The sequence below is a fragment of the Tachysurus vachellii genome, chromosome 14 (genome assembly GCF_030014155.1).
Source record: "Tachysurus vachellii isolate PV-2020 chromosome 14, HZAU_Pvac_v1, whole genome shotgun sequence".
Lineage (NCBI taxonomy): Eukaryota > Metazoa > Chordata > Actinopteri > Siluriformes > Bagridae > Tachysurus > Tachysurus vachellii.
In genome coordinates, this window is record NC_083473.1 from 9,617,263 (window position 1) to 9,633,260 (window position 15,998).

Genomic DNA, 15,998 nt, shown 5'->3' on the forward strand with positions numbered 1-15,998 from the left:
ATTATTATTATTATTATTATTATTATTATTATTATAACTTAAACAGTAATAACTTAAAAGGTAGCAGTGTGATCTATCCAGTACATGTATAAAACCTGTTGCCAAAAAAAGGAAACTTTATTAAACACTGCTATCCTGATCTAAATCTCACTACAAATGAGTCCTTATTTAAGGAATCCTTATAAATTTTGTACATACTGACTAGATGACTGTTGGGAGATATGTTTTTGCATGTTAGTGTGTGTGTGTGTGTGTGTGTGTGTGTGTGTGTGTGTGTGTGTGTGTGTGTGTGTGTGTGTGTGTGTGTGTGTGCGCGCATCTATGAATGACTGAGAGAGAATGAATAAACAAAGTAGCCATAATGTGCCCTGTTGTGCTGCTCGTGGTTATTCTAGACTGTTAGGTTTTATAAAACACCCAAAAATATCAGATGTAAATGAAAGACACATAGACACACATAGCATGTATGCAGCTAAACTCTTTAGGAAATGGGACAAAATGGCTGCTGGCTTACTCACTCCTCTTCCTCTCTCTGTCTCTCTCATAGAGCTGCTGCCACTCCAGAGGTCGCCATGGGAACCGGACCCTGGCCAAACCCCCCAACCGAGGCAGAGCAGCTCCAGGCACTAATGGCTGCTGCAAATGGTTAGGGCAACACCTCTTTATGTCTCTTTCTCACTCTCTCTCCACACACACGCACACCCACACACACATGCACACACACACACGAACACACACACACACTGTCTGTCTTTCTCTCAAACTCTCTATATAATACTATTTTAAGCAAGTAATATTAAATGTGCATTATATATATATATATATATATATATATATATATATATATATATATATATATATATATATATATATATATACCATGATTATTCATGTAAAAGTTTAGAGGTCTCTGAGTCTTACATCTCTCGCTGTCTGTCCCTTGTCCCTCCCCCTCTGACATTTTGCGTTTGCTGGAGGCGACAGCAGCTGCACAGGCTCTTTGATAATGCCTGCTCTGTACTCATCAGCTTGTTTTTTTTTTATGCCACTCACTCGCACACAAAATCTTATTTCTGTTCCACAGTCTTTCACTTCCAATATGGATACAGTATATTATTATTTCTAATTGTGTGGCGCTAAATGTTATATGCAGTTTTCTCTTAGTCGGTTAATAGCCATTACTAAAACATACCACAGAAAAACAGTATCATCTGCTTTAATGCTCGATTTGTGAGTGACATATAATCATACACTAACATATCTGTGATTGATTTTTAATCACGTTTTCATTAGTAGTGTTGGGAAACAAATCATTTAGTGCATGTATAAATGGACAAATCATAAATTTATTAGTTAACTAATGTAATAACTATGTATTAGTTTGCTAATCTAATCTAATAGTGCAGTGAGCTAGTTAACTAGTCAAGTGCATACATAACGTTACATGGAAAAGTATGAGTTTTTTGATTGTCCTCATCTAACCAAGTTTCTAAGCACGTCATGTTTAAATCCCTTGTGGGAAAAAATCAGCAAGTCATTAGCCACATTTACATTTACAGCATTTTTCAGACGCTCTTATCCAGAGCGATGTACATAAGTTCTTAAATCTCTCATTGGATACATTAATGCTGGTTCACTAGATTACATACTCAAGATAACATGAGTTTAAAACATTGTTCAAAGTTACAATGAAAAAGTTTCAAATTTTTTTTTTTTTTTTTAATAAATGCAGAAGATAGGGAAAGAAGTACTAGTTGAAGTGTTTCCTGAATAAGTAGGTCTTCAACCGCCGTTTGAAAATAGCCAGTGACTCAGCTGTCCGGACCTCTAGGGGAAGTTCATTCCACCACTTTGGTGCCAGAACAGAGAAGAGTCTTGTAGTATACTTGCCTCTTACCCTGAGAGATGGTGGAACCAGTCGAGCAGTGCTGGTAGATCGGAGGGTGCGGGGTGCAGTGCGAGGAGTGATGAGGGCTTTGAGGTAAGAGGGAGCTGGTCCATTTTTGGCTTTGTAGGCCAGCATCAGTGTTTTGAATCTGATGCGTGCAGCTACCGGAAGCCAGTGGAGGGATCGCAGCAGCGGGGTGGTATGCGAGAACTTTGGCAGGTTGAAAACAAGCCATGCAGCTGCATTTTGGATCATTTGCAGAGGATGGATTGTGTTTATAGGTAGACCTGCCAGCAGTGTGTTGCAGTAATCCAGTCTTGAAATGACAAGAGACTGAACTATAGCCACAGTTTCCTTTATGGTCTGTAATGTTCTGTCCTCACCTCACACTTCAATTTAAATTGGAATCTGAATGACATCTTTACCAAAGAGGTGACTAGAGAGTTATAAAATAGTGTCGTGCTACGTTTTATTTTGCATGGATTTGTCACATTCTTGATCCTGGAAAAATCATTTCATCTATAAAAAAAAATCTTTCATCTATAGATTAATTAATCTGTCTAGTAACAAAAGATTCTACTGTCAACTTGGACAATGTGTGTTGTGCATCAGGCAGTGGGTAAAGTTTAAACACTCCAAACAAATGAAAAGTTATGGCTTTACATGTCCTGCTAAATCAGTTTTAAATCTATATATGACACACGAACATCATCTTTTATTTTGAGTGTACTGAGTGAATGCTGACCCTGCAGGATTCTGGTGTCCTACTGTAATTTGTGTACACCTGAACAATTCCATTCTCTTTGTTTACTGGGGTTTAGATCTGCTGTTAGATCATGTCTGATGAGTGAACTTAACTGGACTTATTAGGTTTTATATAACACTCATTGTTGATTTCAAACATAAAGGTGAATTTAAGGTGATTTGAAGTTGACTGGAGGCAGCGCTATGTGCATCATAAATAAACAATATTTATGTGTTTTTCCAATAACATAGCACTGAGGTAGAAGGTTTCTACTATAGATATTATGATCAGATCTGTGCATAGCCATTAGCAATAAACAGAAGGTATGTGTCATACATACAAACATTCCTCCATTTTCCTTGACAGTGACAAGGCAGGATTCTAGACATATAATCTTCCATGTAATGGATCCTTTTCTTCTATTTCTGTTGTTTCTGTCACAGGACATGAAAATTAGACTACAGCAGAATCATTTTTAGTTGTTTTGTTTAGCGCTACAGACTGCGGTAAGTGTGCCAAGTAATATGAGTCAGGGAGACGGAGCAGTGATCATTATTTCCATTGTTATTGCCCCACTGTTCTCCTCCAGCAAAGCGCACTTGGCCCCTAAAGTTTCCATGAACAGTTTTGTGTGAGGAAGATATGAGTTGGAGTGTGTCAGAGAGTGAAAAAAAAGAGAAAGGAGGTGTGTGTGAGGGGTTTAAGGGGTAACCTTATATCCACAATAAGAGTTGTGCTAGAAGAACGGAACTGGCGTGTACACAACCCTGAATCCTAAATGTGTCAAGGGGCTTCGATACATTTTAACAGTGCATCATTTAGCTACGCTGTTGTTTGTGTGGGTGTGTGAGTGTGAGTGTGTGTGTGTTCTGAGAATAACTGGGCATGCTAGCGATTGGGGGAGGGTTTTCATTCTTTCTGGTTTAGCTTTGCACAGGATGAGTGTATTATGAGCCAAGTAGTATATCATACTGACATGAACAGGAGAGAGCTCAGAGAGCCACAAAAACATGTACAGCTGAAAGGTCTCTCACACATCCATGCATCATGTTCTTGCCTTTACTGTTTTGATCACTAGGATTGATCCTGCTATCGTTTGTTCTAATAGTATAAATAAGATACCTGGTTTAATGTATTAACCTGTGAATATTTTAAGAGGCACTTTTTGCTATTGCTGGGAGTCCATAGAGTAAAACTGACCCTGTTCCTTGAGTGGGAGGAATAGTGTTACTCTTCCCATGTCAGTTAGGATGATTAGCCAATCAAAGTCATCTGTGAACTCATGGCTGTGGAAGAGGGCAGACAGCACTTTTCCTTGTGTGTTTAGTTGAGCTGAAGGCACACGGTAGACTTCAACCTCCTTAGTTGCTAGCTGTGATGTGATATGTGTCAAGTGACATACAGTTATAAAAAAAAAAGCTCTTTCAAGAGGCTTCAGAATTCACCCCATTAAACTTTTACACATTTTAAAGTGTCACAACCTGGAACTGAAATGTGCCTAATTGGGGATGTGCGTCATGAATCTGTATTAATTCCAAAAACTTCATACAACAAATCGTGTGAATTCTGCTTGCAACAGAACTAAACTGCAGGGGTTTTACAGGAAGGGGGTGAATACTTATGCTACCATAACTTTTTGTTTTTATTTGTTAATCATTTTGGAAATTATATTGATATTCAATACTCTGTTTCCTTCTCTTTCCTGTACAGAAGTGAGTGAGGCCACTAACACACTGGGTCCTGGCACCATGGGCCTGAGCACACGCTACAGTCCCCAGTTCACCCTGCAGCATGTTCCTGACTACCGGCAGAATGTCTACATCCCGGGCAGCACTGCCACGCTCAGTGCGAATCCGCAGCAACCCCAGCAGCCCCAGCAACCTCCTCAGGCACTTCCTGCTCCACAGATCACCAGCGCCCAGGTCGAGCCTCCCAAAGCCCAGACACCTGCTAGCAAGAAGAAGATCACCAAGAAGGAGAAGAAATAAAGAGAGAGAGAGTGCTAGTTAGGATGAGTTCTTGCTTTTGGTGTCCGGTTAAAGAAAGTAGAGGAAGTGAGGTGTTAAGTTCAAGGGATAGGGAAAGATATCTACTCTTGTTTCCTCACATATGGGTGAGCTTTTGTGCACTTGCTGTTTCAGAAGTATGAGATAAGTATGAATGAGAAATCAGTGTGCAGCTCCAGCGTTTATTTTTTTTTTCTTCATGTTATCCACTTGATTTTTCATCCATTTAAATCCTTCCACTGACTTCTATGTGATATACATACCTGTGGCTGGATTAGTGTGTTATGTACAATAGTTTCACATTTGGATTAAGTTTTCTTTGGATATCTTATTAATCTGAATGTTCCTAGTGTTAGGAGAGCGAACTCAGATGCTGGTTGTTACATTTCTATGTTTTTTTTTAAAAACAAACGTTTTACATATATCTAGTCATTAGTGGCAGTTATCATAATGACAATAATGTGCTTGGATTTGTTTTAGAGACATTTCTCTCATAGAGCTGCAGTTGCTGGTTTTACTGAGAAGGAAGATGTTACTTTTTTTTTTAAACATCTCATGATGCTGTGCTTTGGTTACCACTATTGGGCTTGATGAAAATATAACACATAAGGTTTAGATTTTGGAAGTTTCTGCTGAAATAACACAGGTAATCATTTTTTGCATGATGCTGAACATTATATAAATGTTAAGCTTAACTATGCATTGCATGCCTGATTAAAAAATTCCCATAAATGAGAGATTTAATTGTAAATTAAATTGGTATTGACTTCAGTCAAGGAATTTAATAATGCATTGTGCTTCAGATAAAGTTCTAGAGAAAAAAAAAAAATTGAATCAAAGGCTGCAAGAGAAATTGTCCAAACCTCTGCAAATGTCTTAGCTTGAATGTGGAATTATTTTTGCTTTGGCTGAGTAATGCATGAAAAAGAGTCTTATAGTGAACAAATCAGTGAGTTGATGCTGTAAATAATAGTAAAGTCAGTACTGACCATTCACAGGTTTATCATTTGCGAATTGCCATGATATGTTCAGAAATTGCTCAAATCACCAACATCTGATAATATAATCTTCAGCTTTTCATGTTTTACCATTATTATTATTTTTATTTCTACACACATTCTTCACCTGTTGTAAAACGATAACACTCAATACAGAGTCCATGGTTCACAAAGTCCATAAAAAACATCAATTTGAAATTCTTTTTTTTTTTTTTTTTAAATCTAAGCCTGAAGCACAGGCTTTGTACTGGAATGTGTTACATAGTGTTGGTTTTTTAGTAAAATGGGGAAAAAATATAAAATAAACAAATATAAATAAACAAACAAATATATAAATAAAGAAAATGATCATGCAAATTGTTGCTGTTTCAAACGTAGTAATTTAGCACAAGCAGGCCGACTAACTCAACTGTAAATAAAGAGATTAACTTTTAAAAAGGTGAAACACTTGTAGTCTAGAAACCTGTGATGTTGTGCATATATTTTTGTGTTTTCTTCTCCTTCTCTTCCTCTCTGATCACCCTTAAGTAAATAAACACAGTAAATAACAAAACTCTTCCTAATGCTCTATCAATTCTCTCTTCTTTTGAGATTTCTATTGTGCATATGTGCAAGAAAGGTTCTTAATGTCTATATGAAGAAACAAATATAAATATTATCTATGTGTGTGTGTCTGCCAGTGGCATAATGCTTTGTACCCAGTTTAACACCATCCCTATAAAACACTAATACTCACACCTGCTCCTCAGTGTTACGCTTATTTTATATGCTAATATTTATATTTCTGTTTTATTTCTTGAACACTGACATTTCAAATAAAAGGTTCTGAAAATCTTCATTTTTGCTGACTGACATTGATTGCTAATTTTTTTTTTCTGTATGTAATGCTACTATAAGCAATGCTAAATTAGCAGCTCCTACATTTTTTATTGCTCATAGACATTGCAGTTGTGTTTCTGCTCATGAGGTGCAAAGTTAAAGTTAATATTAGTTTTATTTACTGTGACCGGAAGCAAAAGTAACATTCATGTCTGTTCTACTTAACATTATTCAATTCAAATGTATTTATATGGCAATTTTAACAATAGACACTGTCTCGGCTTCACAGAACATGACCTAACATTGTGTCCCTAAGAGATCTGCCAATCCCCAACTCCTATCCAGAGAGCTTTAAAAAACAGAGAAAAAGCATACATTTTATTTTTAACTTATATCAGGAATAATATTTTATATTATTAAGAAGGATCACAGCTTAAATAAATTGTAGTTTTAAGTATTAACATATGTTTTGAGTAAAGGCACTGTTTTTTTAAAAATCTATTTCCTGCAGCTCAAATGTCAAACATTTCATGAATCTTTTTGATAAAAATTATTTAAGAAAATCAGCACAGCATTTTGTACATTTACACAAATGACAAATGATGAACATTTACTGTAGAATATCAAAATAAGAAATGTTTTCTCTTTGTACGAGACGTCATTTTTACTAAACACTAAACCCCACCAAAGCTAACTGTGCTAGCATACATGTATCTGTTGTATCTGTATTTGCTGTTGCTGGTCTGAAAGCATGCAGAAGCTGCTCTGCTCTTCAGGCTAACTTTTCCAGGCAGATATTTATGCATGCTCAGCAGCCCTCAAAGGAGAGGGAGGGAGCAGCTCACTAACACTGTCTCCTTTCAGACCCTTTTTTACTTGTTTTTGATTCATTCTTCTGCTCTGAAAGGCTCTCGTCTAGCTTCTTCTGCCAGAATGTCAGCGTGTTTTCTCAGCTGTGATCATAGAATACAGATGAAGCTTCACCAGTTTTGGGGAACACAGATAATAGAGGTGAAAATATAGTTCAGGATTAATAAGCCTCTTTTATAGCTACTGCTTACAGATAATTAGACAGTTATTGCTTCAGAGGAAATAAACAATTGCTTAATATGCCTTTTTATTTCTGGAAAAAATTAGAGCTGAAATCTGAGAATTTTTGGCTTTTGGTTAAACAAAATAATATTCTGTCTGAAAGGCCACCTGAACCAATGCACAAAAAGAAGTAACATGGAAAGATTGCTAAGTTAAAAGAATAAAATAGTAATTAAATCAATTTAATTTAAAATAGTCAGTACAAAGTCTCTTCTTCCTGAACTGAAATCTAGATACTCACTTCTACTCCAAAAAAAAAAAATGCTTTCCTGAATAGAGAATAATAACCACAGAAATAAATCCACAGACCCACGATCATCAGGAGTTTAGGACAAATAAAAGGTTTTGGAACTGCAGGATTAAAGACAAACACCATGAAAACAAGCATTTAGAGATTTATTAAAACAGCAGCTCCTTTCGACCAAGTGACAATGTTTTAAAAAAGTATCATTAGAGTTAGAGAGAAAGAAAGAGAGAGAGAGAGAGAGAGAGAGAGAGAGAGAGAGAGAGAGAATCTGCATGTGAAAGTGTGTTAGTCATGCAGACTTATGGGACAAACACGTTCACACTTCAGCTCTTAGTTGACAGGTGTTGTACATCTCCTACAGCTGCGATATTCTGAGATGCTAAGATCACTTTTAGCCATGATCCATGTTTAGCTACTACATTTTTCCTAAAAACCTAAAGCAAACTTCTTAGAATATTACAAAATATTAGATTATAAACGTTCCTCTTTGTCTCATATTTAGAATTATTTATATTGGTTGATGAACATAAAATTATGTATTTTAATGCATTATTTTTTTTACACAGTGGGAATGTTCACTGCTGGAAAAACTCGTCTGTTTTAAATATTTACAGTAATGTAGCTAAATAATAAATAAATAAACTTTTTTTGGTCAATTTGGTAGAATAGAATAAAATCATGCTGTGCAATAAAAGTATCATGCTATTTTTATTGCACAAAGCAATGATATGTGGAATTTCTTTTCTTTTTTTTTTTTAAATCAAACTATTTTTCCTGTACATTTGGTGTATTTGAACCAAACTCGGTAGTGTGGCTATCACACTAAAGTCAGTACCACCCTTTGTGGTTTTTCCTGCTACATGGAACTAACCCAAACCTCCGCTGCTCCAAACAAACACAGTCTCTGCACTTGTAACAAGAAAATGTTCATTCTCTATCTTTAGAAAAGCATGTCAGATGCAGTGACGTGTGCGAGTCGTGAGCAGGTTTGTTACAGAGACAGTCCATGAGAAGGTTCACACATTTTAATGAAATCCAGACACTCACAGTGATGGCATTTCCCACTCACTACACACTGCAACTGAGTTCAGAACAAAACGTATAATAAGAAAAACGTGTGAAAGCTGCTAGGCATTAAGACATTCCAGAAACATTTCCCTACTTTACCACTCTCTCACTGAGCTTTAATTACTGTGTGGATCACAGAACGTTTCTACAGTTTCTGAATACATGCAAGGAAATGAATAATGAGATGTGCTTCAGAATATGTAATTCATTTACAGTGACACACAGAGCAACAGAAAAGAAGTATAACTAAATGGAAAAAGTCTGGCATGTCACCATGGCAAAGAGAAAAGCAATAAAGTACACATGATTCTACTTCCACTACTTCTCACGTGTACTCTCCCAGAAGAACACATGATATTTATCTCAGTACTAAGAGAGTATAAGCAAACTCTGTTCCAACTATAAACTCTGCCAATGGGCTTGTGGTTTTATATAGAAATACCTGTAAAATCACAGGCAGACAATAAATCTGAAGAGCTCTTTGGTCTTTTATCTCCACTGTGAAGCTGGTATAGACACCATGTTATATGATGATACAGACAGACACTTTAACAGCAGTATTTATAAATGTACGTTGTACAAATGCCAGACTATAGAGAGGAAAAGACATCAGCACTGCATGGAAAAAAAGGAACTTATTAACATTAGAATATGCTACTGTCGTCTCACCCCTCACATTGATCAATGTTTCTTTGGGAATGGGTGGGCTTGGACAAACATTCTGCAAAAATGGTTGGGATTGTTAGAACTTTTAGTGAAAATTGGCAGGAGTTGTCAACATTTATGTTGGAATAAGTAGGATTGCTTAGACCTCCCTTAAAGGAATGAGTGGGATAGTCAAAATGTCTGTAGGAAGGGGGATTAGTCAAATCTGCTGTGGGAACAGATGGGATTTGTCAAAATGTCTGCAGAAATGGGGGTTTCTCAAACCTTCTGTGGGAATAGTGGGATTGTTCAAACCTTTTGGCAGAATGGTGGGATTGTTCAAACCTTTTGGCAGAATGGTGGGATTGTTCAAATCTTCTGGGGGTATAGTGGGATTGGTAAAACCTTTTAGGGGAATAGTGGGATTTGTAAAACCTGCAAGGGGAATGGTGAGATTAGTCAAATCTTTTGGGGCAATATTGGGATTGTTCAAACCTTCTAGGGGAATAGTGGGATTGATCAAATCTTCTGGGTGATTGTCATGGATTGGTCAAACTTCCATCAGAAATAGGTGGAATTGGACAAATTTATGCTGAAAAGAGTTAGATGCAATTGGTAAAAAAAAAAGAAATAGGCAGGATTACTTATAAAAAGAGTACTAGGCACAACTCTTTTTTTTTTTTTTTTAAAGTACATCTATTACCCATCACACAGCCATTTTTCAGAGCAGAGTGCCTGAACAACAGCTGTCGTAACTTTATATCCAAGTTAACTAAATTAACTTGGGCTAAGAAAGAGGAGGAAAGTGGGTGGTCTGCAAAATGAGAATGAAAGAAGAAGTGAAATGTGAATGAAAGCTAGCTGTGTGTCCCACTTCGAGCTTTCTCTACTATGACACTCCAAGCACTTTCTCACCCTCAAATACCTCACACACACACATGCACACACACACGCTCACTTAAAGAGAATGTAACTAATTAACTCCACACTTCAGCTACTGCTCCCTTCATCTCTATCTCGTCTTTTGTGTCACAGGTCCCCTTCCCATTCGCCCTTCCTCTCAATCTCCTTTCTTAAATAGTAAACACAGTGAGGCTTTTCAGGATCAACACTAGGATAACTATTTTAGATAATGTAGGAAAGATGGTCCAGAAAAACAATGACCAGAGAAAAGTGGACCACATAAGACAAGAGTGGAAATAGAAAACAAGGAAACAAATATAAAAGTGAGGTAAGACACTAGGAACTATAGGCTTGTTTATACAATAGTGTCTTTAGTCCATTGGGTTAAGTAATTTCCATATTTATACTATAGTGCTGTAGTATAGTATAGTATTTGTACTATAGCTTTTGTTAATGTGCTCATTTTAATAGAGGATTATTTTGTTTATCAGAACTAAAAACACAAGCGTCTTTATGTAGAGGAGAGATGATGTTATGTCTTTAGGAGAGATGATGTTGTGCTTGATGTTGTTGTAGATGATGATTGAAACAACTCTTCATAGCTGCAATAACATAGTTGGAGATAGTTTTGCAGAATATTAACATTAGATTATAAATTATGTTGTTACATAGGTACTAACCATATAGAAACATGGGCGGGATTTATAAAACAACCAAACTCACAGATCAAATTCAAATTAAGAATTAACAAGATGATCTCACCCAACTTGTAATTTACCTATACTAAAAGCAACATATCACAAGCAAATCATTTAATGCAGGTGATATAGCAAGAACGGGATGAAAAGGGCTCTTCCTGAACCCATGGTGCCACATCAAGGGCAAATGTATGATAGAACATGCAAAACAGCACAGCACAATACAATCATATGCATAGCTTCACAGATAGGTACATAGCATTCTGTGGATGAACCGAATGTCATAAATATGAAAAAGCTGAAGAAAACTGCAAATTACTGTATATTTATACCTAGAAGTACAGGTAAGGAAATATAGCAAAATCCTATCCTATAACATCTGTAAGGAAATTAGTACCGTCCATAAAAGGACCATGTCTTTTAAAGTGCAGGTGCTAATAATGAGAGAATCTTTTGAGGGTCTCGGTTATTCTCTGTTGTAGAGCCTTGTGGTCTAACATGATCCCTCTGTAGAGTGTGTGATGGAATAGGAGGAGGGTTACTCTATGCAGAAAATATAAATGTTTCTGTGAGTTTCTTCTGCAACAGTTTACAAGTTGCTTCACTGCCTCTTCTCTTTATACTGATTTGTCAAAGTTGTTCATGATATATTTTGAGACATGCTTGACAGAAGAACTGTAAATGAGCAGCAGAAAAAGGCAGTGGAGGACTCTGTTGGTCTGTGCAATGTTGCTGGAGGTGACGTTGCCAAGCAGGAAGTCCAGGATCCAGTTACAGAGGAAAGTGTTCAAGTCCAGCAGATTCAGTTTCATTTCCATAAGTTAGTGATGTAATCTCTTACTCATCCAAACCTTGTTACTACTTACTCTCCAGCCCCATCATTCACTCGCTCTGCACCCTAAGCGGAAGTGAGTCAGATAACACAATGAACAACAGAACACTGAAGCTGTTTCATGAAGAGTTTCCTTAGTGCAACTGGAACAGTGGAAGGCTGAAACAAATATCTTTTCATTTCATCACTGAATTATCCACAAAGCATGAGAGGCAGCATGGAGCCTATTAACCATTTACACAGAGTCTCTCAAATGTACTTCTACAGTCAGAAATGTCCTACTACTGCCAGTTAATATAACATTTATGACCCAATATATCATTCACCCACATGCTCTGTGCTAGAGACTAGGTCAATTAACTCCTGACCCCACTGATCAGCCTCTGTCTTTCATTCTGCCTCCATGTCCCCATTGCCCTCAGCTATCCATTCAGTCACATTCCTCTACAGACAGACACCCTGAAGAACACATGCAGACATAAACCTTATTCGGCTGACCTACCAATGCTCCCAGAAATCCAAACAGACCTAGTCATAAACACATGCAGACCCTTCAGAAAACTATAAATGGACGCTAGACACACACTATACACAGCACCAGTGTCTGAGCAATATTGTCACCATCACCAAGCACAGAACAACTACCATTTTTATGATTATTTATTTGGCTGACACTTTTATTCAAAGCAAGTTTCACTTAAGGACATTGAGACTGATATACCTTGTTGAAAAAAGGTCTGTGGCTTGGTCTCAGTGTCCCATATAACGCATGTTCATGTTTCGTGTGCACACAGTCGACACACAGCCTGAGGCTCAACACAAGACACACATCACAGTACATGCTGTCATTTTAATTATTTTATCCATTATTCCAGTAATATTCTTAAGTTTGATCAGAATTACCCATCATCATAAAGCAATAAAAACAAACTCTAGAAATAGCCGAGCTGAAAAACAGCCCAAAACGTCCCAAAAAAAAAAGGTTTTGTCTTATTTATCACAAGAAGCCCTCATCATCCATCTCTCCCCATCAAAGAACATCAGCAGGCTAAAATTAGCCATCATCAAAAGAGCAACAAATTCAAGAATCCTGTCACAACAGGACTGTTCCTTTTGGGGTCCAAAATCCTAACAAACTGAAGAATTTCAATTCATTGAAGTTTTTCATCTGCAGTGTGTGTGATTAACAGATGAGAACTGAAGCCGCACTGAAAACTTGAACCTTATTCACAGTGGAGTTTTTTTTTCTGTTTCTATACTTCTGTAAAGCTGCTTTGAGACAAAGTGAATGGTTAAAAGTGCTAAACAAATGAACTGAATTGAGGTTGGTGATTAAATTCCATCAATAATAGTCATACTGTTTCAATAAAGGTCTTAAGATGAGAAAGACATCAAAGAATGTTTTACTAAAGCGGTCCTTATGCTTTACCTAATATCCAACACTGCATTTCCTCAAGGCTTTGTGTGGTGCACGTGTACAAAGCCCTTAGGAGTTTCACACTGCCCTTCTGTTCTTTGTATAATACAGGAACTGCTTCAGTGGTAATCTTTAATTCATTCATTCATGTACTACAGGTGCAGTACAAAAAAAAAAACCTTGTTCACACTACAAGCAGGAAAGAAACAGGTAACGTCTTTCCCTTTCCCTGTTTTAGACACAAAGCCAGAATTTCAGCAGCAGCAAGTGACAGCATGACAAGCAACATTTCAAGTGAGATTTCTTCGAAGTCTTTGCAAAACTAGGTTTGGTTTAATGAAACAACAAATCCAAACAACTGGCTTGATTTATTCCTCAGGCCAATCCTATAGAGCGCACACAGTCCCCATTCAAGCCTGAAAAAAAGTACAAGAGGTTGCTGCTGCCTTGGGTGATTATACAAAGGTATTACAATGAGCTTCCTTTGCTAATCTTCCAACAAATCTATTACAAAAGCAAGTATATCATATATCGATGGAAATCATGCAAGCACCTCTTAGTGTATTATTTCATTTGTTAGTTGTTGTAATTAACTAGTTCATTGTAGAAGACATTATTTTGCACATTATTCAATTTTATTTGTATAGTGTTTTTAATTATGGACATCACAAAGCAGCATTAGGGGTGCACGGTGGCTTAGTGGTTAGCACGTTCGCCTCACACCTCCAGGGTCGGGGTTCGATTCCCGCCTCCGCCTTGTGTGTGTGGAGTTTGCATGTTCTCCCCGTGCCTTGGGGGTTTCCTCCGGGTACTCCGGTTTCCTCCCCCGGTCCAAAGACATGCATGGTAGGTTGATTGGCATCTCTGGAAAATTGTCCGTAGTGTGTGATTGTGTGAGTGAATGAGAGTGTGTGTGTGCCCTGCAATGGGTTGGCACTCCACACCGTCCAGGGTGTATCCTGCCTTGATGCCCGATGACGCCTGAGATAGGCACAGGCTCCCCGTGACCCGAGGTAGTTCGGATAAGCGGTAGAAAATGAGAGAGAGATGAGAGACAAAGCAGCATTACAGAAATTGATATATTCAGGATACAACTTTTAAACTAATCACTAATAAGCAAGTCAGAGGCACTAACCAGAAAAGTGCCCCTTAATCTGAGGATCAGTACAATACTGAATTACTGAGTTGTGTACATATAAAACATGTTACATTGAAGTAACTAGTCAACATTCAAAGTTGACACTCCAGAAATCCTACACACACAGACACACTCTCTCTCTCTCTCTTCTGGCAGTTGTATTACATGTGGCAGCTGTCTGACATTGGGGATTACAGCACTGAGGTAGTTTTGCAACAGAAACATAACACAAAATTAGACAAAAGGCATTTTTACCAGATGACAAAGATGTTTCCTCACACCAAAGAAGGAGATTGGTGAACAGAGCTTCACATTACAAAGCCTGTGGCTAAAAGGTTTCAGAACCAGAACATTGAAAAAATTGCCACATTAAAGCTTCATTTAATGGTGCAGTCAATTTTGAGACAAGTTTGTGTTCACTGAGCAGCAATAAGATGCCATTCCCTTACCAGTCTTTTTCTCTCTCAAATTAAAAATGTGTTAACAAAAAAAAAAAAAAAAAAAAAGCAGCAGCAGCTTGCGATGATACCAAGAAACCATAATGTCCTAAAGACTCTCCAGAAAACATTAGAGTGCTAACACTGGAAACGTCTCCCAAAAAATCCGATCATCATACAGAAAACTTCATTCTATCAATAATTAAAGATGTGTACATATGATTTATTATACTATTTATTAGATTACAAGTGTAGTCTGTTTGCAAATAAACGATAAAATATCAGGAAGAGCACATTGAGATAAACCTGTGATTTGAATTACAGACACTACTGTCAGAGCTAATGTTACAGAAAATTAATGAGACTGTCTGACTAATTAGAATTTAGACCTGAACGGTGTTGTTGAATAACAGCTTAAATGTCATTAAAGACTTTTGCTTGCTAAATAAAATATGGAACATTTCTTATATGTATCTATAGCTCCTAGTCTTATCTCGTCTTTCCCTTCTTCTCTGTGGATGAACATTATTTCTCGAGTCAGACATGAAGGAGAAAATCCAGGGGAAAGGTGGATTCAAGCTGTGAAAAGCCACCACCACATTCATCAGGCTACTTTATTTTCAGGCTCCAGCAACTAAGAAGAAAAGCGAAAAAGAGAGAGGGGGAAACACAAAGGTACTTTATTGTCAAAGCTTGGATAAAAGGACATTTCCATCATTCTAAAAGATACTTCGGATTACAAGAAACAATCAGGATTTGAAAAAATATTTACAGACACCATCTTATAAAAATGAGAAAAGAGACAATGTGAAAAATTTAGTCATGGACATTGCATTGAACATGTTTTTTTTTCCCCCTCATCTGAAATATTCTCCACAACTTACCCGGATACCTGGAAACCACTGGGATACAAAGCCAGCCAATCAGCTGCATGGGAATTAGAGCCCTGGATTCTGATTGGTCACATGTGCCCCCTAAGCTCATTATTATATCAGTGTGTCCTCCACTGTCTCTCTCACTACGGTCAGGGCAATTATGTGCCAGCACTGTTCAAAACAAACAACC

General features: G+C 37.3%; 1 protein-coding gene across 15 annotated transcripts in view; it reads left to right on the top strand.

Moving 5' to 3' along the window:
- Positions 1-6,473, top strand: part of LOC132856721 (protocadherin gamma-A11-like) — a 75,498-nt gene extending 69,025 nt beyond the window's left edge. For 14 of the 15 annotated variants that reach the window (XM_060886431.1, XM_060886422.1, XM_060886430.1 and 11 more), the window contains exons 3-4: positions 548-645; positions 4,344-6,473. In XM_060886431.1, coding sequence (XP_060742414.1) covers positions 548-645; positions 4,344-4,621 — 376 coding nt within the window. In that variant the 3' untranslated portion in view covers positions 4,622-6,473. The remainder of the gene's footprint in view (positions 1-547; positions 646-4,343) is intronic. The other variant, XM_060886419.1, reaches the window with a different exon arrangement.
- The last annotated feature ends 9,525 nt before the right edge of the window (positions 6,474-15,998 follow it).